Source organism: Sarcophilus harrisii, chromosome 2 (genome assembly GCF_902635505.1).
Source record: "Sarcophilus harrisii chromosome 2, mSarHar1.11, whole genome shotgun sequence".
NCBI classification, from domain to species: domain Eukaryota; kingdom Metazoa; phylum Chordata; class Mammalia; order Dasyuromorphia; family Dasyuridae; genus Sarcophilus; species Sarcophilus harrisii.
The window spans coordinates 445,097,288-445,120,728 of NC_045427.1; the positions used below are offsets into that span (position 1 = coordinate 445,097,288).

General features: G+C 43.7%; 1 protein-coding gene across 11 annotated transcripts in view; it reads left to right on the plus strand.

The window, feature by feature from the left end:
• The window catches only part of DAB2IP (DAB2 interacting protein), a 321,975-nt gene that overhangs the window by 277,659 nt on the left and 20,875 nt on the right, over positions 1-23,441 (plus strand). For all 11 annotated transcript variants that reach the window (XR_004232236.1, XM_031954227.1, XM_031954231.1 and 8 more), the window contains 7 exons: positions 2,414-2,512; positions 4,421-4,972; positions 15,050-15,194; positions 15,471-15,615; positions 18,767-19,003; positions 22,493-22,694; positions 22,983-23,161. Coding sequence is in view for 10 of the 11 variants with exons in the window: in XM_031954227.1 (XP_031810087.1) it covers positions 2,414-2,512; positions 4,421-4,972; positions 15,050-15,194; positions 15,471-15,615; positions 18,767-19,003; positions 22,493-22,694; positions 22,983-23,161 (1,559 nt within the window). In the remaining variant the exon portion in view is untranslated. The remainder of the gene's footprint in view (positions 1-2,413; positions 2,513-4,420; positions 4,973-15,049; positions 15,195-15,470; positions 15,616-18,766; positions 19,004-22,492; positions 22,695-22,982; positions 23,162-23,441) is intronic.

A 23,441-nucleotide genomic window follows, 5' to 3' on the forward strand; every position in this document is an offset into this window, starting at 1 on the left:
TACTACTAAAGTAACATTTACATAGCATTTAAGGTTAGCAAAACACTTCTCATTTGAGCCTCTCACTTAACTTCCAAGAGGTTTTCCCCATGGCAAATGTATGTATAAAATCTAAAATAAGTACAGGTAAACAGCAACTGTGAGGGTGAAAAAAATGCTCTGTAAATTCTAATGGAAAGGTGAGCTACTATCATTATCATCTTCCTCATTACTATTCCATGCAACTTGGGGATAGGGGAAGGAAAAAAAGGGAAAAAAAGAGAAGGTTTACATGATAATTTTATTATATATTTAAAAGAAATAGCAAGTTGTACATAGTAGATTGCAGTTTCATGTGCAGTCATCTTTTTTTATTATACTACATTATGAAAATGCTTGTTTTATTTCATAAATTAAAAATAAAATAAAATTTTAAAAAGGAATGACTAAAACCTTGAGGGAGTAATATAACCTTCTTCACTCTGAGAAAAATAAAATAAAATAAATCTCTGTCTCTCATGAAATTTTCTTGGAGTTGGGCTGGCCCCAGTCTGATGAGCTCTGCTCAACAGGAGACTTGGAATGGGCCTACATTCAGCAAGACAGTAGTGGTCTCTGAGTGCGACTCCAAAGGTTCTGTGTCTCAGGCACTGAGGAAGGAATAGTACCAGTGATTCGACTCCTCATTTCCTCCATTAGTTCCTTTAACTCCACTTTGAGATCATTGCTCGAAAGATGAACCCCCTTGGTGATTGTGTTTAATTAGTGGAACCATCCATCTGAGGGATGGATATATTCATGTAAATAAGTTGCATCATGGAAATTAATGAGCCCTTTCCTTTCTGACCCTGACAAACTCATGGCTTCCAGAACACAACTGCAAGCCTGCCAGTCAGGTGCCTGTTGATGGTGCTGGTGAAAGAGGAGGAGGAGGAGGAGGAGGAAGAAGAAAAGAGACCATCCTTTATGGGAGATAAGCCTGTGGCTGCTAGGGAGCTGGGGCCCTGGGAGAGACTAAGAAATGGATTCTCTGTTCTATGTGTGTGTGTTTGTGTGTGAGAAAGAGACTTTGTTTTGCTACTTCTTCCTAGCCTTTGTCTGCTTTTTTTCTTCCCCCTGGTGGTTTGTGCTGTGGTAGAAACAGCATAGATTTAGACTCTGGAGATCTCACTGCTAGTCTTAGTGCTTTTACTTATTAACTCCATGACCCCAAGCCAAGCCATTCGTTCCTCTGTAGAATGAGTGAGCTAGATAAAAGGCAAATAAATGTACCATAATTTTTAGATTCATTACCCTTGCAGGATTGTTGTGAGAAAAGCACTTTACAAATCTTAAAACATTATGTGATTATGCATTATTATTGTGATGGTTGCTGTTCATAATCCTTCAGATAGGCAGCAGGGCATAGTGAGAAACATCCTGGATCTGGCATCAGAAAATGGGGGTTTGAATTCCAACTTTTGCTGTACTTCATTACTTGTGTCGCCTTTCCCTAGTCACTTTCCATTTCTGAACCTGTTTCCTAATCTGTAAAGTAAGGCTAGACTGTGTGAGCTCCAAGTTCTTTAAACCTCTAAAGTCTAAATATTTTTCTTTTTAAAATTTTCATTTTAATTTATGAAATACAACAAGCATTTCCAATATAAAGTGCAATAAAAAAAGATGATTGTACATGAAACTGCATGCAGATCTGCTATGATCAATTTGCTATTCTTTTCAAATATACAACAAAAGTATCATGTAAATTTCTTTTTTTTTCCCTTCTCCCATAAAATTGTTGGGGAAGCTGGATATAAACCAATATGTCACACCATTTATCAAAATAAACACAAAATGTGTACATGACCTAGATACAGAAATTTTATAAGAAAATTAGAAGAATGTGAAACTAAATAACTTAGACTTATGGATAGACAAATCATTTATGAATGAACAAGAGATAGAGAAGTTTGGTGTAAAGATCCTTTCAGTTGGAGGTGGATCATGATCTTCGAGTCAGAAGATCTGATTTGAATCTGTTCCCAGGTTTCCCTGCCCTCTCTCTTTCTTCTGTCTACAAGATAAAGAAATTTTATATTAAATAAGAGAACTGGACCTAGGGTCACAGGGTCTGGGATCAAATTTTAGCATTTCTACTGAGTAGCTGTGTTACCTTTTAGATTTCCTTCTCCTCTCTGAGTCTTACTTGTCTCATGTATAACATGGAGGGAATTAGACTAAACTTTCTCAGAAGTCCCTTCCAACTCTAAATGATTGGGTGAGCTCTACTGTTATTTTCATTTTTGACAGTCTAAGACTGTTTGAAGAAGAAGGCAGTTCCTAAGGAATGGAAAAAGGCTTATCCCCCAACTCTGTACTTTTATGTATTTGGGCTGTCCAGTAGACATGGGCCACCTGTTTAGTTGTCCCACTATCCTGGTTCCTTCCCACACAGGTAACAACTTCCTCAGGAAGCAAGTGCTTTTCCTGCCGATCTGCAGCTGAGCGGGATAAGTGGATGGAGAATCTTCGGCGAGCTGTGCATCCAAACAAGGTAAAATCTGAGAGTGGGTGGGTAGCTTGGTCCCTGAATTGCCTCTCCCTGTTGGGACCATAGGGAATTATCCCACTTTGGTCAGACTTCAACCCTGGTTGCAGGCTATGTTACTTCTACACAGGTAGAGAGATTAAAATTAGATCTGCAATTGTGCAAAAGAATACAGATGCTAAGGAAGAGAACTCAAGAATGTGGAAGGAAGTGATTACCTCAGAGATGGGTTAAAGGCAGTTCTGTATGGAGGTACAGGATGTTAAAATACAGTCTTCTGAAGCATATACTGGCCCATGATTTGGGCATTCAGGTCCTCTTTCTGCCATTTCCTCTGGTCCTCCCTGACCTGGGCATAAAGGATTGGAAGTGCAATACCAAATTAACCATACTGATCATCCTAGTTTTATTGTCATTCACTTGTTTCAGCCATATCCAACTCTTCATGATCCCATTTGGGGTTTTCTTGGCAAAGATACTAGAGTGGTTTGCCATTTCCTTTTCTAGTTCATTTTACATATGAGGAAACTGAGGCAGGTGGGTTACATAGCTAGTAAGCATCTGAAGCTGGATTTGAATTCAGATCTTCCTGACTCCAGACCTTAACTATATCCACTATGCCACATAATGGTCCCATCTCATCCCAGAGATCCCCACATTTGTTGGGGAGAGAAATATTTTTTCAGCCATGATTGAATCTTCAGTGCGACTCTCAGAAACAATTGTACTTAACAGAGGTTCTGATAAGAAGTGGAGATGCCTTTTCTGAGCATTTCCTTTTTCTACCATGCCTTCATTTTCCCTAAAACTCTGCTTTCTAGTTCAGGTTCTTTGCAATTTTTCTATCTGTCTGACTCTCTGTCTCTCTGTTTCTCTCTGTCTCTCTTCTCTCTCACCTGTTGATGAGAAGTCCTACTCAGCAGAAATCAGAAAATCATAGAAAGTTGGAGTTTGAAGAGATTTTTAAAAAAGAAAATGAAAAACATTATGTTAAAACTGAAAGATACTTTAGGACATAGAACGTAAGAACCTAAAACATAAAATGTTAGAACTGGATGAGATCCTAAGCATCATATAATCCAGCTCTCTCTCATTTATCAAGTGAGGAACCTGAGACCCAAGAACTTTGGGTGATTGACCAAGGTCTAGTTAGGGATAGAAGGAAGGATTAAAATCTGTCTCTCCTGATCCTCAATCCACCCTTTGCCATGAACTGCTGCCTCTATGGTTTTATACAACTTTATTAAATAATGTGATTTTTTTTTTAAGGACCTCTAAAAGATGGCTTCTTATCTATCCAGTTTTCCACAAGACATTACTATTTGCCATGTGTTTTCCAAGTTCAATTTAGTTCTCACTTAAGATGTGAGATTAAGGACATCCCGGAAATTAGATGGAAAAAAGGGTTTATAGGAGACTCGCTAACCTACTGGTTTTTTTTTTTTTTTTAATATCAAATTCGCAGTACATTTTGGCAATTTCAATTTTAGACAACTTGAGACAGCCAAACCAAATGAATTCTCCTTTCTCCGGGGCTTAGTTTCTTAACCTGTAAAGTGAAGAGGTAAACAAGATGACCTCTAAGGTTAATTATAAGCCTAACATTTTTGTTTTATGTTGTAATATTCTGTTTTTTATAGATCCAGGTATAATATTCTGTGTCCTTTGTTCTCATTTCTAATGTCTCTTCCAGCCCCAAAATTCTAAATTCTCTATTCTAATATCATATGTTTTAAGATTTTTTTCCCCAGTTCTGACATTTTATGACCTGAATTAACTCTGGTCAGCTGGGCCATTAAAAAATATACAGGGAGAGGACCACTTTTGTCAGTGGGTTGGTTGGAGTGGATGGTGGAGAGGAAGAGAGAACATTGCTCCCTGCCTAATGTCTCTGACTGTCCGTGTGCTTCCTAGGACAACAGTCGGAGGGTGGAGCACATGTTGAAGCTTTGGGTCATTGAAGCAAAGGACCTCCCGGCCAAGAAGAAGTATTTATGTGAACTGTGCCTGGATGATGTCCTTTATGCACGGACTACATGTAAGCTCAAGACGGACAATGTCTTCTGGGGGGAGCACTTTGAGTTCAACAACCTGCCACCGCTCAGGAATATCACGGTGCACTTGTACAAAGAGACTGACAAGAAGAAGAAAAAGGACAAGAACAACTACCTGGGGCTTGTGAACCTGGCTGTGGCCTCGGTGTCGGGGCGGCAGTTTGTGGAGAAGTGGTATCCTGTGGTGACTCCCAACCCCAAAGGCAAGAGTCCTGGCCCCATGATCCGTATCAAGTCCCGATACCAGACGGTCAGCATCCTCCCTATGGAGATGTATAAGGAATTTGCTGAGTACATCACCAACAACTACATGGCTCTTTGCTCTGCGCTGGAACCTGTATTGAGCGTCAAGAATAAGGAGGAGATGGCATCGGCCCTGGTTCATATTCTGCAAAGCACTGGGAAGGCAAAGGTACAAGCTAAGCCCTGCATGTTCTTCATGCCCCAACTAGGTACATGAGGGTAGCACCCTCTCCCTCTCTCTTTCTCTTCCTCTTCCTCTCTCTCTCTCTCTCTTCTTCTTCTTCTCTCTCATTCATTCTCCCTCTCCCTCTATTCCTGTCTGTTTCTCTGTCTTTGTATCTTCTTCTGCCTCCTTCCCTCTCCTCCTCCTTTTCCTTCTTTTCCCTCTCCCTCTTTCTTACTCACTCCCTCTCCTTCTCTTCCTGTCTTTCTTTCTCTCTCTCCTTCTTTCTCTCTCTCCCTCCCTCCTTTCTTCTCTCTCTCCTTTCTTCTCTCTCTCTCTCTCCTTCCTTCTCCCTCTTCCTTTCTCCTTCCCTTTTTTCCTCTCTCCCTCCCTCTCTTTCTCTCTCTCTTGTCTCTCTCTCTTTCTCTCTCTCACTCACACACACACACACTCACATGTGCACTTTTCCTATGGAAAATACAGTCTGCTTTCTGCCTCATGAACCTTGATTCAGGGAGCCCTGAAGGAGATGCATGTCATCACTCAAGAGTTTGCTTTCCTTCCCTCTCTCCAAGGAGAGAACACAGATTTTCCTAAGCCCAGAGCTTGGGAGACAGAATATTAGAACCTATAACAAAAAGTTTTGAACTAGAAGGAACATAGAATTTTTGCCCTGGAAGAAACTTTAGAACAAGCAGTGATAAAGCAGCACAGGATGAATGTAATGTAATGAATGTAGTAATACTAATAGCTAGCATTTATATAGCTCTTGCTATGGGCCAGGCACTGTGCTAAATGCTTTACTGTTATGATCTCATTTGATCTTCACCACAGCCCTGCAAGGTAGGTGCTATTATCACCATTTTACAGTTGAGAAACTGGAGCAAAGCCCAGCTCAGACAGCTAGTGAGTATCTGAGGCCAAACTTGAATTCAAGTCTTCCTGCCTCCAGACTCAGTGCTTTATCCACTGCGACACATAGTTGTGAGGGCTTTGAGGGACCTTAGAGACCATGCGATCCAGTAATTTTTAACTTGTAGTCTATTAACTTTTAAAACACACATATACATAGATATAGATAGATCAATAGATACATAACTGCATTTCAGTATGATTGCTTCCCTTGGTAATCTTATGTGTTTTTTGCATTTAAAAAACATTCTAAGAAGGGATCCATATGCTTCACCAGACTGACAAAAAGAGGACCACAATATGAAAAACGTTAAGAACTCCTGATCTTGTCAAATATCCTCCCTCATTTTATAGATGAGAAAACAGTCTCCAAGAGGTAAACTGGCATTTCAAGATCAAGGAGCTGGGAATAAAGCTTAGGGGTGACTGAGTATAGTTTTCCCTCTTCTAAACCTGCCTTCTGGTGAAATTCCTCCCTGTTGGGGCTTCTTTACCAGTAGCACTAGTGTTAAATCTGAAGCTTAGAGAAGTAATTAACCAAAGGTCCAGTTCCAGGTTGAGTGTGTACACAGCAGGTCTAAGGCTGATTATCATTTCTAGGTTCTTGCTTATAGGACTATGATTGTTGCAGGATTTGGGTTCCAGTTTAACATGAAGCAACAGGGATGATGATATGGGGACTTCCTCCCTGAAGCCAGACTTACCTACATTGGAAGTTAGACACTGTAATTTTCTTCCTCTTAGAGACTATCAGCACTAACTGGGATTTCAGAGATCCCTTTGTCCAGTCCCTTTATTTTACCTATGGGTAAAAATGAGAAACTGAGGCCCGTAAAAGGGAAGTTTCCTGCCCTGGGTTACATAGTGAATTAATGGCAGAATCAAATCTTTTTACTCCAAGGGCAGGACCGAGACAAGCTGCCTCTCCTCTCTTCTCCTTTGAGTATACCTAGATCAAAGCCCTTGTCAGAGTCCCAATTAACTGAACTATTCGTCTAAGATGGTTAGTCAGCACTTGGGGAAGAGGATAATTTGTTGGGCAAGTAGGGAACTGTCTCTCCCCTGCTGGCTCTGTTGAACCTGCTGGTACCTGCTCATTACTGAGGATTAATGCCATAGGAAATGGTTGGTATTCAAGATGGGAGAGGAGGGGTTACTGCTCCCAGTTCTGATCCGGTGTCTGACCTTGCTTCTGGAAGCTGGGTCAGGGACCAGTATCCTGAGCCTCAGACCTCTGATGTTACTTCTCCCTCTGGAGAGGATAAAAAAAGGAGTCCACACTTAAGGACATCCTCCTCACAATCTTGGAATGAGAAGCAGAGGTGCCCATGGAGCACAGAGGAGTTAGTGTAATGTGTGTGGTACAAAGAGCAGTAGAATTGGGGTCAAAAGACCTTGATTTGAGTCCTACTGTGTATTAGGAACCTTGGACAAACTGCTTCACAGTTTGCGCCTCTATTTGTAAAGTGAGGGGGACTGAACCAGTTGATCCTTAGGTTTCCTCCCAGTTTTAATAGTCTGTGCATGTATAACATGGATTTAGTGACTCTCTTTCTACTCTGATCTGACTCCCTCACATGTTGCCTTGCCTCTTGTATCATGCTCATACACTGTACTTCTGGCCTGTTGTCTCCCTAAAGAAGGTTTCTTCTTCTCCTCCTTCTTGGGAACCAAGTCAATCTATTCAATCCATAGATTAGATACTGGGAAAAATACCTGGACTTGGCTGGATTATCTTGCCTTATGGCCTAAGGAGGGCAATTTTCCAACTGGTGCCTTAGTCATCCACTCTAAAATGGGTCTTACTTGATCCTCAGTTGTAGGGAATATCTTGTGGGTTATATAAACCAGGGGAGGCAACTGCCTTCAGATCTTACTGAATAGGAAAGAAAGTTTGGATTTAGAGAAATCAGATTTTTGTCCCACTTAGACCTTAGGTTCACTTGAAGGGAAACTTAGCATTGTGGACAATATCAAGAAGAAAAGAAAAAAAAAAAAAAGACAAAACCACTGTATCACACTCGGCTCGGGGCAGAAGATATGTGGCTCAAGTTTGTTTACCCTTGTGATAAGTACACTAGAAACTCAATGTCACTGTATCAATGCAAATATCCCTGGAGGAATACCTGCCCCTCTCATATTTAAAAATAATTAGATTGTTAATGATACAATTTAAAATAGGAAAAGGACTTTAAGAATGATCTCTTCTAAACTCATTTTATAGATGATGACACTGGGACCCAGACAAGGTTAAATACTTCCCGAAGATCCTAGAGTAATAAGTAACTTCACTGTGTCAGGATTTGATCCCAGGCCATGTGATTCCCTATCATATTAGCATCTTTGTGAGAAATGTAAGTTAAATGTATCTCCTGCCCTTCACTTTCTAGACTTGCTTTCCTTCCTTTTTACATAAAGAATCTGGGCTGGGGGTGCTGTCCAAGGTCTCTTTTGGTGATAACATTTTTGAGTTTATGTTCTCCTTTTTTACACCTTGATTTAAGCCTGGGTCTCATGCTCTTGCAGCCCTATCCTTCAAGGTCAAAACTGCAGCTAGGACCCAGGGTAACTAAATCTTGGTTGGGTTTTCTTAGTATCCCACTCACTTCTCCCCACTCTTATTCTCTTCCTCCCACCCCAGAAAAAAAAAAGTCTCATTTCCCTTCCAAAAACCACAATAGCACATTGAACAGAGGTGATTGATAGACCTAGAAGAATCAGCTTTTGGACTATCCAGCTTGTAAGATAAATCACAACCAGAACATCTCTCAAAAAGATTTTTTCACTCTTTATACCCGCTATCATTCCTGGTAGGAAGGCATAACTAATGCTTGCTGTGGGATAAGAAGTGAAGAGTGTGATCCTGGTGTTTTGCCTGCCTGAGCTCATAAGAAGGTCATAGTCATTCATTCCTTGTGCTAATGCATCAGGCAATATGTTTTCCTTGATACTATCAGTAAGGCAAAGCTGCTGTAGAGGTTGAAATGTCAAATCTTCATTTTTGTAAATGATTACCCGTTTCTGCTTTACTGCCATTAGCTATATGTAAGAGCTTGGGCAGGTCATTTGCTTTGGGGGGCTCAGTTCTTCATTTATAAAATCAGGGGAGAACGAGTTTTCTGTTAGCATAGAGAAGTGACTAGAGATAACCTGGAAGTCAGATCTTGATTTGAGTCCTGGTCTTCAACTACTACTGACATGTGACCCCTGGCACATCATTTTTAGCACTCTCAGGCAAAGCTCTGTGACTGTAAATTGCCAGGTACTGATCTGCCTTAGTAGAGAGCTTTTCCTTACTAACTATAGTAGTTCTCTACATTAATCAAATAACATAGCAAGATCTCTCTCCTGCAAAAAATTAAGACATTACCTTAAACGATCTCTTAAGCCCCTTACAATTTTAAATCTAATATTCCTTCCCCTTCCCCTTACTAATGATCCAAGAGGTCAGTGATAAGATTTATTGTACAGATGAGGAAACAGTGGTCCCAGGAAAAGTGGCTTTTCCAAAATCACACAACTAATAAATAGCAATGTCAGGACTCAAAAACCCAGATTTTAAATCCAGTAGTCTTTCCACTATACTACACTGTCTTGAACAGGTTTCATGATTTTTTGTGAATATGAGTTCTCAAATAGATTTCCCCCCCTCCATCTTAAAAGGGGAAGAAACAGACAAAAAATAGGTTTTTAAGAGACTCAATTTCTCAAAGAGCCAAGTATAAATGATTGTTCAAAGAGAATGGTGGGGGAATCCTTCTCATTGAGCAGCCATGACAAGGCTACTTGGGGGCAATGTGGTTGGTCTCTGTGTGTGGAGGGGCGAGGGGGATGTGAGTGGGTGTATGTATTGGTATGTGATTTGGGGGATATGGCCTGGGGAGAACAAATTTCAAAGAAAGCCCTATCTGAGCTTTAAGAAGAACTGGAAGGATAAGGTCTATGGCTCAAGGCTTCAATTCTGGGATAAGCATTTAATTACAAAGGTAAACATTTTTATGTTTCTAGGTCAAGGATATTTCTGCATTTGCATATTAATTTGTATATTGATGGTGGAAAGGGTAGAGAGGGACTTTTATGACTGGTTTATTCTATCCTAAGATCTCCAAGCAGAGCTCTGGACTAAGAGTAAGGAGATCTACATTGTAGTCCCAACTCTACTATTTACTAATTTTGTGATCTTAAGTCATTATTCCTCATGGTGCCTCAATATCCTCATTTAGAAAATGAGGTACTTAGACTCCATCTCTATGCTATCTTCAAATTTTAACATTTTATCTTCTAGCATTCTCTGTCCTAAAGCTTCTTCCAGTTTAAAAAAAAACTCCTACAATTTTGTATTACCCAGGAGTCAGCCTTTTACTGCTACCAAAGTTCCTCTGGGCTACCCCCAGAGTTATGGCTGTGTCAGGATTCCCATTATCAGACCAACATTTAAGTTGCCACAACCAAGCTATAAAACACCCACCAACCTACCTGCCTGAAGCCTCTTGGCCTTCTGGGGCTCAGCCTAAAGGTTTAATTCTCTTACAGCATGAAAATTACATGAAAATTAATTTGGATTCTTTAAGTGGCAGTGGCAAGAGTAGGAGAGGGAGAAGGAGGAGATGGCTTAAAATGAAGGCCCTTTAGGGAAGGTAGCTTTGATATACACAATGCTGACATCTGGGGCAAGGTGACAGGAGGAAGAACTCAGCCTTCAATAAGAAAGAAGGAACTGAGGATAGACAGAACTTTCCCTTAGCTTTACTGTTAAGGATCAATTCCTACTCTGTAGAGAAGCCCCCAGGTGGGAGAAGTGAAAGGTTTTGCCTGCCTCTCTTCATCCCCAATTCATTGTTATTTTTGCAGTGTTACTCCATCTCTTCTTTAAATTAAGTCCCTTCACATTACTGTGAAATGTTGAGTTGGAAGAGATCTTGGAATGTAGAATGGGAACCAACGCCTTCATTTTCCTAGAAGAAGGAACTATGGCCCAGGGAAGGAAAGTAATTTGCCCAAGGTGATAGATTTTCATTGGTGACAGAGCAGAGACTGGAACCTATCTGTGGTCAAAGAATGACAGAAACTTAAAACTTGAAGGGACCAGTATCCATAAAGTGTCAGAACTGAAATAGAACTCAAGGTCCCCAAACTTCCCCTTTTACAGATGAGAAAACTTAAACATTGATATTATTCCAAGGTCACACAATTACTTTAGCTTCAAAATCATCATAAGAACCCAGGTCTCTTGACTTCTGGATTAGCCCTTTCCCCATGTCCTGTACTTAAATTCTAAGAATAGACAGAAACCTGAAAAGCTGTCTGGTCCACACTGCCATTGAATACAGGGACCTTCTGTTACTCCCTGATAAGGATGCTTCTCCTGGGATTCTGTGGATTGAATTGAGAGGGCTCTCCATAAAGAGACAGGTCATTCTACCACACTGTTTGGATCATCTAGATTACAATGTTTCCTGAAAGTAAGTTTCACCTGGAATTAGAAAAAGTTGGAGTCTCAAGGATTGTCTGAGACGTTGTTTTTCAGGGATTAGGATCCCAGTGGATCTATCTCAGTCTGTCTCGGAGGTCCAGAGAGATAAAGGCAGCACTGATGTTGGCCCCCATGCAATATAATTATAGGAGAGTTAGGTTTCTTGAGAAATATTCCCTATGGGGGCTCCTTCACACCTGAGTTCAGTCAGCCACAGAGAGCAGAAGCCCTACCATGAAAGGTGTGTATATTATGTGTATACATACATGTGTGTCTGTATATGTGCTAAATTACTTGTATGCATGAGTTTCATTAGTACGGCTACAGAATAACTACTAATTAACCATAGACTTCAATTCCTAAAACTTTAAATTCGGATGCCAAATCAGTTTTCCCATTCTTAAAATGTTTTATTGGTATTCTTTTAAAATATTATATATCATATAATATATGTAATATTATGATTATATGGGATATCATCCCTTATAACAAATAAGCAATCTTGCAAAACAAATGGACAACATTGACAATGTCTGTCTGTATCTTAATCTGCCCCAGTAGTCTACCAGACAGGCTTCACAATTAGTCTGTCTACTGAGGTCAATCTAGACCACTGAATTGATGAGAATTTTGAAATCTTTTTTTCTAGGTTCTTCTACTTTACTATGAATTAATTTAGATAAGTCTTTTTCAGTTTTTCTGAATTTTTCATAGTCATCATTTCATATAATGAAATAATTTATTCCATTACATTCATGTGCCAGTCTGTCTAGCCATTCCCCCGATGATCAGTATCCATTTCCCCTTCCATTCCATGCTACTACAAAAAGTGTTCATGTATACATTTTTGTCTGTATGGTACCCTTCCCTCTCTTTCATATCCTTGAGGTATATGTCTGGTATTGTTAAGTCAATAAGTTTTTTTCCATTTAGTGATTTTTTTTTTTAGCAGTTTCTTTTTGAAGGAATAGACCAATCCACAGCTCCATCAACAATGCATCAGTGCACCCATCTTTCCCCAGCCCCTCCAACATTTAATATTTTTATCTTCTCAAATCAGCATGTATTTATTTAGCACTTGCAATTGCTCCATAATAGGCTACGTTTTAGGGAAACAAAGAAAGGCAAAAAAGATTGTGTGGGTGTGTATTCCCTGCTCTTTTTAAAGAGTTTATATTTTGTTATATTTTCTAATCTTATAGTTTTCTATCTTTAAAATGAGGCTGACCTAGATGATCCCATCTAGGTTTTACTTGAGGAGAAGGACTGTCTCATTTTGGTATTGGTATATTGGGGGGGGAGGTGTATTTAATAAAGTTTGTTAGTTGATTCATTTTGTGAAGAGAATTAGAGGAATAGCCAAATTAGAGGAGTAGCACACCAATCTGGGAGTCAGGAGAATGAACCTGATGTGTATAACTTTGGGCAAGTCACTTTCCTTGTTTCTCTGTCTTTTTCTTTGTTTTCATCATCTTATTTCCTTTTCTCCCACTACTTTCTTCTTGTTACCTTCCTTTTCTTTCATGTTCTATTCAATATATCCATCTTCTCTCATCCCATCCCCTATTCCTTCTCCATGCTCTCGCATTTTGCTTGAAGGCTTTCCTTGTTACCAATGTCTCTTCTTTCTTTTAGGGAAACTCCACACACTCCCCCATCCCTTTGTACCCCGCTTACATCCAGGAATCAGGAGAGCTAATTGTGGAAGTGAAAGGAGGAGGAAGAGGGGCTTTATTCCCCCAGAGGGATTTTACAGGCAACCCTGAATAGATGGGTGTTGGTGGGTTTCTTTTTTAAGCCTCTCCTGCTGAGGGGAGGTTTTTCCCTCTTCGTATTTCCCCCAGAAACATGCTGTGAAGGGGATCTGACAACAGTGATTTATTCTCTGTAGTGAAAAATACAGAGGCACAAAGTTCATTCCTTCGAAAGAAAGTGAAGGCGGCTCTCCCTGGTGCTGCCACATGGCTGGGTTGTTTTCCTGGACAGCCGTGGAATCTAGAGTCCTAGAATCCCCAGATTCTCTGAATCTAAAAAATATTAGAATAGAGTGAAAAGACTCTTTAAAAGGCAGTTCAGTCCAATTCCATACTTCATGTTGAGATCCCTTTTCTAGCATTTACAGAAATCATTATTCACCCTCTGCTTGAAGAATGCCAGTGATGAGGAGGTCATTACTTACCCAGGCTACATTTCAGGGTAGTTCTCCTTAAGTTTTTCCTTAAAATGGGAGGCAGAATCTGCTTTCCCGTAACTTGTACCTATGGGTCCTAGTTCTGCTCTCTTGGGCAAAGCTAAAGAAGTAGAGTTCTCTCTTCGTACGATAGTCCTTCAGATATTTGTAATCAATCAACAACTGTGTAAGCGCCTCCTGTGTGGCAGGCACTGTACCAAGGGCTGGGCAGAAAGCCTTTGTGGCTCCCTTGCATCTCCCTTCATTCTCCCGCACACATCCTCCCTTTTACTTTCCCAGCCTCCCCCAGTCCCCACCCTTTGAAGCCACCCTCTTGGAACAATCTTGGCTACAACAAAGCAGGAAGGTCATTGCCCCGTGGCTGAATGTGGCTGGATAAGCACCGGAAAAGCAGGGAGAGGCCATTTTAGCTGCCATTTCTCCACAGAACCCAAGGAGGCTCCCCTGGACCCTGGGGCCAAAGGGCCTCTAAAATGCTCAGAAATCAGACTTCTGAACTTAGAATCCACCTGGCAGAGGCAGCGCAGCAGAGGAAGGCCTAGCCAGAGCATGTCTAGAGTGCTGTCGCGTGGTTCTGTTCCTGAGGGAAAAGGAAGGGGCCACAGTCGTCTTCTTGCTTGTAGTTTACTGCACACATATCAGTTGGGTCAAAGCTGAGTGAGCTTGAGCGTGGACATGTCAAAGATTAGGACTAGTTCAGCTCTGGTCCCTCCAAGTAGCTTTTTTTTTTCTTCCTTGGGAAGGCAAGACCAGATTGGAGGACCTGGGATCAAAAGATCAATGTGACTTTGAAGAATTTACTTAGAAACTATGGGCCTCAGTTTCCTTATCTGTAAAATTAAGATGTTAGACTAGCTGCTCTCTAAAGTCCCCACCTTTAAATCCTATGATCTTGGTTCAAACTAGCACAGAAAGATGCTAATGAAGAAGATAGAACAGAGGAAAACCAGAGAACCTGAGGGGATTTGACTTGGTTCCAAATCACCTTCTTTCCCCTTATTGAGCACATATCTCTACTGAAAGTCAAGAGAAAGTCGCATCCTGGGAAACTGGGCAGAAATGGGGGTGTCCAGAGGCCTGAAATTGGGCCCCCCCGTCTCCTTATCAGACTTTTAGGTAGAGGTGACACAGAATAACTCACAGTTGCATTCTGCTTTAAGACTGATGAAGCTCTTGTCTTACCGTAATACCTCTGAGGTAGATAGAACAGATATTTTTGTCTTCGTTTTGCATTAGCTGTTTCATGGTCAACCCAGCTACAAACGTTGAGTAGAGGTCAGCACCCAGGCCTCTGGATCCCATACCTCTCACCTTACTGCACAGGCAGAGACTTGAACCCCACTTTAGCCCTAATGGGCATCTTGGCTCACAGTGAGAACCTACTGTGTTGGTTGGAAAAGATCCCCTCTGTTAGACAGGAAAAAGCCCCGTCTGCTTCAGACCAAGACCAGTACTGACCCTTCCACAGAACGTGCTCCCTCAGGCCCCCAATTCCCTCCCTCTGCAGGACTTCCTCACAGACCTGATGATGTCCGAGGTGGACCGCTGTGGGGAGAACGAGCACCTCATCTTCCGAGAGAACACTTTAGCCACCAAGGCCATTGAGGAATACCTTAAGCTGGTGGGCCAGAAGTACCTGCAGGACGCCTTAGGTTGGTGTCTTTGGACATGGAGCCAGGGATGGGGGAGGAGGGTTGTGTGAGACCGTTCAGAGGGAGCTGGGAGAGGTGAATCATGGCTCACACCCCAAAGAAGCCCCTGCCTAAGAGGGTGCTGGCCCTCGGGCTCTCTGGTGGCTCCTGCTTAAGGAGAGGATCCTTTCCCTCCATTACCCCTCAGATTTAATGATGACGTAACCCGAGGCCGCTTTCTCACAAAGCCCAGGGGACCTCACGCCGCCTGCCCACGGTGGGGGCATCTCTTTGCAGGTGAGTTTATCAAAGCTCTGTATGAGTCGGATGAGAACTGTGAGGTGGACCCCAGCAAGTGCTCATCCTCAGACCTTCCCGAGCACCAGAGTAACCTGAAGATGTGCTGCGAGCTGGCTTTCTGCAAGATCATCAACTCCTACTGGTCAGTGTGCCCTGTGCTCCCCTCCACCTGTTGCCCATTGAGCCCCTACTGTGTACTGCTGCACACACACCACACACATGCATGGGCACCCCCCCCAACCTGCTGCCCCCCCCCACCTGACATCCCCACCTGATGCCCCTTGACCTGACACCCCCACCTGCTGCCCTCTGACTTGACCCCCCCACCTGATGCCCCCTGACTTGACACCCCCACCTGCTGCCCTTGACCTGACACCCCCACCTGATGCCCCCTGACCTAACACCCCCACCTGCTGCCCTCTCCCTCTTGACTTCCTTGGGCCTTCAGTGGAGGTCACCTGGGAAGGCAGAGAAGAGGGAGTTCCCTGACTAGGTTGGAAAGAGTGCCCCTCATTCACCCTACATCCTCATGCCCATTTCTATAGTGTTGAACCATTTACTGAGTTTTTGCGTTGTATCCTGCCCCCTCCAGTTTGTAAGTCATCAACATGCTAGCTGCCATATAGGACTATCTGTCATGAGGATGGATTAGGTTTTATAGCATTTTGTAATAAAGTAGTGACTAAATATTAGCTACTATTATCATTGCTGCATCTACTGGGGTCTTACCCACTACCAGACATATTTATTTACTTGTTTAAGACTAGGTCTCCCCGTTGTGGGCCTGAGGCCATTACTGATTGAGCTGGGAGTCTCCTGGTCAAGTCCAGACCAGGCGGATGGTTCCCTACTTCTAGGGGCTCTCCATTAATAATATTAACTTGATGCAGGCACCTAGCGCGAGCCATTGTAGCCCAGAATTCCCAAACCCAAGCGCTCCTTCAGCCTCGGCCTCCCCGAAGCAGGTGCCATACATCCAGCTGCTGTTTTAAATTATGTTAGTTTAGAGTTCAAAAGAGCTCAGAGGGATTGAAGATGGAGGTTCGCCACTTTTTTTGGTGCCTGTATCCCTTGACTTTCAGTAAGCCTTCCCATACTCCTTACTCAGTATGAAAAGGAATATGGTTTAGGGTTTACTAAGTTTAGAGACTTTTCAAGATGAAAGGAAATAGGTTTTATTGCTTAATACATTTATTCACATAAGAAATAAAAAAGTGATTTCAACAAATACCCTTCCTTGACAAGTTTCTTGTCCCCCCCAGTGTCCTTGTGGAAGATAAGACTCTCACATTGGGAGCCCCAGCTATAGGGGGGTCAGCGGTGGAAGGGATATGAGAGGTCACCTCGTCTATATCTTTCCTTTCCTTTGAGGTCCAAAGAAATAACTTAGCCTCTCATTCAGTAAGTAAAGTGGAGCTGAGCTCAGACCCCAGGCCAGGGCTTCTTTACAATGCAATCCCTTCTGGGAGTACTTTGAAGGCAGGATAAATTCCACCTTATTTACAGATCCCTCTTATTCAGTATTGAAGACATAGGCCCTAATAAGTGCGGAAACATTTAATCTAGCCTCTTGGTTGGAGAAGGAGAGGGTTTACAGAGGCAGCCAGTGTTTTCTTCTCTCCTTATTGCCTCCTCATTCACCTTTCCTTGGGAATAATTAGTGGGAGCTGACAGTAGAAGCCTGGGATTGGTGAAAGGCAAAGATCAGTCCAGACTTTATATAGAACATTGGCGTCTGCAGGCTGGTCGGGGCTATGGGAGGGAGAACAAGTGTGCTGGAAAGCTGTACAATAACCAAAAATTGTTATAATTAGGGCATGATTTGGACATCTGGAAAGTTTCAGTGTAAGCAGAATTTCAGCAAGCTGCTGCTGGTTCCCAGAAGAAAGTTGTGTGATGAATGATAGGTCCAGGCCCTACACAACTCAGTGCAGGGATTTGTTAAAACAATTACTGCCTGCTCTCTTCAAAGCCCAGAGAAAAGCGAGGTTTCCCAGGACCCATTGGGAAGGAGAGCTTCTCCCTGTTGATACATTCAGATTAGTTCTGACAAGTTTCCTTTTGAGACAAATGCAGGGCCTAGCAGGGGTCTCGAGACAAGGGGATGGGGCAGCGCAAAAAACCAGACTAACCCAACTGGAAGAAAGAGGGAGAGGAAGTCCTGTGGGAGGGGAGGGGGGGACAGCTCCTGGGTATGAGCTGGCAGCCTATATCTTTCTAAGGATTAGGTTCTGGTAAATAAATGTTGTGGACGTGTGGACCAGTGAGTAAACTTTCAATCTTTCCTACTATGTGTATTCACTATGTAAGTTCAAACTTCTTCACCTAATACCTACAGTCTGGCCCCACCTGGATCCTCAGACCTGGAAGGGATCTTAGCATGTAAAAGGTTGGAACAAAGAGCATAAAAGCTAGATAAAAGCTAGAAGGTGCCTTAGGGTATATACAGTGTTAGCACATAGATTGCTAAAAGTTGAATTAAAAGATCCATTATAACAGTATTTTAGAGTTAGAAACTTGGGAGGGACCAGAGAACTAAGAAAGATAGAAGATGAAGTCACCTTCAGGTAAAGAGATGGAAAGGAGTTTGGGGATTATCTAATTTGATCGCTTCACTTTACAGAAAAGGGAATTGAGGTACAGGGAGAGGGGCCACACACGGGGTCACACAGTGGAAGGGAAGATCCAGCATTTGAACTAAGGGGTTCTTACTGCCATTTAGATTCCCTTTCTCTGTCACTGGACTCTGGCCCTCCAGCCTTCTCTCCTACTCCTCCCTGCCAAAGAAGGCTCATCTCGTAGCGGGCCCTAAAGCTGAAGAGTCTCAGGGCCATGGTGGGGCTCTTTGGAAAGCTGAGGCCGTCGTTAGGGAACAGGGCCACGTCATGTGGCCCGGTGATTCCATGACGAGCGTTTGGGGGATGAGTATTTGTTTTGACAAAGTGAAGCGGTATCCAAGAGACCAGAAGGCTTTGTTTGGGTTTTCCTTGCTGTTTGCCAGGTCCAGGCAGCGTTTAGATGGAAAGGAGACCTAAGAGATGAGTGAGGTGAGAGTTTGGCTCATAAGTTCTGGAGCACTTGACATCCGGAGAGTGTAATTTCCCCCCTGCAGATGAGGGAGCTGAGGTTTAGAAAAGGGCTTAGAAAAGGACTTTGCCAAGGTCACACCGAGTGGGAGGGCTGCAGCTGGAGCCCAAATCTTTTTCAGTCCATGCTCCTTCACTGGCGGGAAGCCCGTGGGTGGATGCTGCCTCTGAAGGGAATCCTCAGGGCTCCTTTCTTTCCCCCCACAGCGTTTTCCCTCGGGAGCTGAAGGAAGTCTTTGCCTCTTGGAGGCAGGAATGTAGTAACCGGGGCCGGCCAGACATCAGCGAGCGCCTCATCAGCGCCTCCCTTTTCCTGCGCTTCCTCTGCCCCGCCATCATGTCCCCTTCCCTCTTCAGCCTCCTCCAGGAGTACCCGGATGACCGCACAGCTCGGACGCTGACCCTCATTGCCAAGGTCACCCAGAATCTGGCCAACTTTGCCAAGTAAGTAGAATCTCCCCCCGTAACAAGTATGCAGGCGCACACATACACCCTCACCCCCCACCCCCTTATCTCTCCCTTAGAGGAAACCCAGGAAAGGGTTCCTGCTGCAACCGTGTTATTCTCATGGCTCCTAGACCTGCAGCACCTGGCAGTTTGAGTGCTCTTCTCACAGTAATGGAGGCAGCTTGAGCTTCAGAGCCAGATGCAAGTCCTGACTCACACATTGTCTGTCCCTGGGAAGGGGAGAAGGAAAGGAGAGAGAGGGAGGGAGGAAGGAAACAAGGAAGGAAAAAGGGGAGGAGCATTGTGCTAAGCACTTGCTGCTGTTCTATCTGTCTTGTGGAAGTAGCGGTCCCAGATCACGCAGCTCAGTTAAGTATAAGGAGCTGGCTTTGAAGGAGTTTTCTCATTCAGGAATTTTCAGGCCAGTGAAGTCACAGATCCAATTCCTCTCCTGCCCTCTCCTATCCCACCCCATCCTCTTGCCTCCTAGTCTTACTAGGTCCCTGGAAGGTCAAGGTGCAGAGATTACTATCGTCATTTTTCAGTGGGAAAAATGAAACTAAATTTCTTGGCCATCAGTAACCACCTGATTTTCTGTAGTGTCCTATAGCTACAGAATGGTTTCCTCACAACCTTGTCATGGTTTTTGTGTCCTGATTCAGTCACTTATAAACTAGAAGTTTGCAAAATTATATATATATATATATATATATATATATATATATATATATAAGTTTCAGTTCCTCCTTTATAAGATGAATCTGAAGGCGATCAGTGACTTCAAGGACAGATGTTCAAGACTCTGCACATAGTTTTTGGGAAGAAAATACCATGTAAACCTAAATGGGCTTTGGAAATCAGAGCTTTACTCTTAATGATTATAAATCACACTGCTGGCTAAGTGGCCACTATCATTGGCAGGTGCTAGAGCAGTTCAGTCAGGGTGATTGCTGTGGCCTGAAACAGTGAGGGAAAGCTTTGGGGGAGGGGGGAGTCTTAACTTTCAGGAAGAGAAAGCTAGATCTGCAGAGAGGATACTTCAAGTCCTGAGGAACTACCCAGAGGTTCTCAAACTTTTTAAATAGGGGGCCAGTTCACTGTCCCTCAGACTGTTGGAGGGCCGGACTATAGTAAAAACAAAAACTTTGTTTTATGGGCCTTTAAATAAACTTCATAGCCCTGGGTGAAGGGGATAAACATCCTCAGCTGCTGCATCTGGCCTGTGGCCGTAGTTTGAGGACCCGTGACCTAAACCAAGACCGGAATGAGTTTAGGATGTATTATCTTGGAGACAGCAAGATCAGCAATCATAGCTCCCATTTTTATAACATTTTATATCTTGTGTCCTCTGTGAGTCATACCAAAATTCTGTGATGGAGACATGTCAGGAATTATCATCATCGTTATACAGAAAAGATTAAGGTCTAGGGGAGGAGGAAAGGTCACAAAGCTTGTATATAGCAGCATTACACGAGGACCCCATTTCTTTTGGCTTCAAATCCAATGCTTTTCATTATTTTTCTGTCTACCCCAGATAATGCTCCAGGCTCTGTAGCATGGGCATTGCCTAATTAGGAAGTCCAGACCCTGGGTGATGGGAGACCCTCTGTCAGAAGGAAGAGCAGCATTCTATTTGGAGGCGCCCTGAAGCAATTATCCCCTTAGGCATTGTTGTCCCCAGAACTTTGCTGGGAAAATAGTGGAAGAGCACAAGTCGTTCAAAGAGCTGCCTCTTCTAGCCCAGGCGGGTTCTGATTCATGACTCTTGGGCTTGGCCTGGTCTCCAGAGTTTCCTAAAGTGACAATGGAAGGAAGTACAATTCCAAGAGCCTTTGGAGCCAAGCTCCATTGCACTCCCTGCCCCTCCCAGAATTCCAGAGCTGGCTCTCAAGGTGCTTGCTGGCCCTCTTGACCCGTGAGGAAGAATGAGAGGCTCAGACTAAAGTAAAGGAAGACCCTGAACCTTGAGACACTTTGACAGGACTTAGGGTGGTTTCTGTCAAAGTAACACCAGTGGTGGGGAGAAAGGACAGAGTGGATTTGTTCCTTTGGGACCTGCCCACGAGATCATTCATGAGGTGCTAACTGAATGTATTTCCCCACACTCGCTCATAAGCCAAAAGCTTAATTAGCAACAATATTATAAAGGAACAATGTTGTAGATGAGTCCAAACCATGGATTCTCAAAGGCCATAGGATCAAGAACTGAAGGTAAATTTAGAAGTGATCTATTCCATCTATTCAGAGAAGGAAACTGAGGCCTACAGAGGAAAAATGATTTGTCAGACTGCTAGTAAATGACACATCAGGGCAACTTTTCCTGACCCCAAATCCAGTGCTCTTTTCCCCTTCATCCCCTTCCCATCACTGACTATTTCAGAGCAGTCAGTAATATCAAACCACTTCTTAGTTTTATCTTCCTGATCTCATTTGCTTGAGTCTAACTGGTCTCATGGTGCGTTTGGGTCCGCACCAAGCAATTTCAAGGAACGATGGCTTTAGGAAGCAGGAGGAGACCAGTCAGGAACAGACAGCCAGGCCTTTCCCACAAGCAATTGTGAGTTGATGTGACTTGGTCACATGTAATAAAGTGAGTAAATTCCTAGGCCTGCAATGGGGGGGGACCCGAGTTCAAATGTGGTCTCACATCCTAGTGGTTTAACCCTGGGCAAGTCTGCCTCATTTTTCTCAGATGTAAAGTTAAGCTAACATAATTGTTCCATCACAAGCTTATCGTGAGAATCAAATGAGATAGCAGTACCTAGGTGCTTAATAAATTCTTGGTCCCCTTCCTCTTTCTTCCCCAGACTGGACAGCTAATCCTTTAGGTCACTACAAAGTTCCTTCTGTTCTTTCCAAATGGATTCCTCTAGAAGGAGGAAGAAAAAGAAGGGGATGATGAAGTTCAAGCATCATAATAGAGTCACATAATACTGCAAGTTTATTTAATGTTGTTGATTTGAATACTCCCTCTACCAATTCAACTTGTAGCCCTTCTGTAACATAGCAGATGGTTGTTTTTTTTTTTTTTTTTTTTTTAAGAGTTATTGCAGCCAAAAACTTCATCATCCTGCAGCTTGGCGACAAGCTTCTTCCTCCATAAAGCTTCCAAAAGCATCACCTGAAATAGCCTCTCCCTCTGCATCTAGATGGCTCATGAGGACAGTAAGGAGTAGAATGAACAGGCTTCTCTGAGAGCCTGCCTCTCCGTCACACCCAGCTGCCCTGCGAGCTGGGGGTGGTAGTTGTCCCCACAGGACCGAAGGGGCCGTAGGCCTGCTCATGGTCCCACGGTTCCTCGGTTCCAGGCCCAGTGGCCTTCCTGTTACACCGCTGACTCAGTGGCAATTTGAGAGACCGTGCCCTGCAGCAAACGGACTTCACCGTTGGTTCCTTTCCTTGCCTGGCAGCCAGTGGGATGGGCCCAGGCCCGGCCTCTCAGGGTGTGGCTCCCACCAGGGGCTCATGCTTCCCCTCTTTTGCCAGGTTTGGCAGCAAGGAGGAGTACATGTCCTTCATGAATCAGTTTCTGGAACATGAGTGGACAAACATGCAGCGGTTCCTGCTGGAGATCTCTAACCCAGAGACCATCTCGAACACAGCCGGCTTCGAGGGCTACATCGACTTGGGGCGGGAGCTCTCCACTTTGCATTGCCTGCTCTGGGAGGTCATTTCTCAGTTCGAGCAGGTACCGCAGGGCTGAGGGGGTAGGGGGAGGAGGAGGAGGAAGGAGAAGACTTTTTAAATAGATTTATGATATCGGAGAATGCAGAATCTTAGAAGCAGGAGACTTTAGGTCACAGAACAGGAGAGCTGGAAGGCTTTTTCTGCATAGCGTGTTAGAACAAGAGGTCCCTGAGGTCCTCTGCAGTGAAAGGAGAAAGGGGAAGGCCATCAGATAAGACCTAGGGAGCCCCTCTCTTCTTTGTGTCCATTCCTCAGCAGGTAATATCTGCGTCTCACCGTCTCTCTGCAGAGTACGGTCACCAAGCTTGGGCCTCTGCCTCGCATCCTGAGGGACGTCAACACAGCCCTGAACAATCCGGCCAGCGTGCAGTTGTCAGTGACAGCTGAGCATGCAGCCTCTACCCCGAGCACCGGGGGCAGCATCTCTGCGGGGCTGCAGAAGATGGTCATCGAGAACGATCTGTCTGGGTAAGAGCCTTGGGGCTGGGGCCAGAAGGGCAGGTGGGAGGTGGGTCAGATCCCTGTGAGCTCTGCTTATGGAGGACACAAGGAGAGGGCTCCCAATCCGGGGTCAAATGGCCGGGTCTGTGCTTTGTCATTTTGTAATGTGGCTCAAATGCCTTTGAGTCTTGGTTTCTTGATGTGCAGAATGAGGGGATTGTACTAAAGCATCACTAAGGTCCCTTAAAGATTTGCAATTTTTGTAATCCACCTGCTTCCTAGGAAGCAGTTAACACAATGCGCGCTG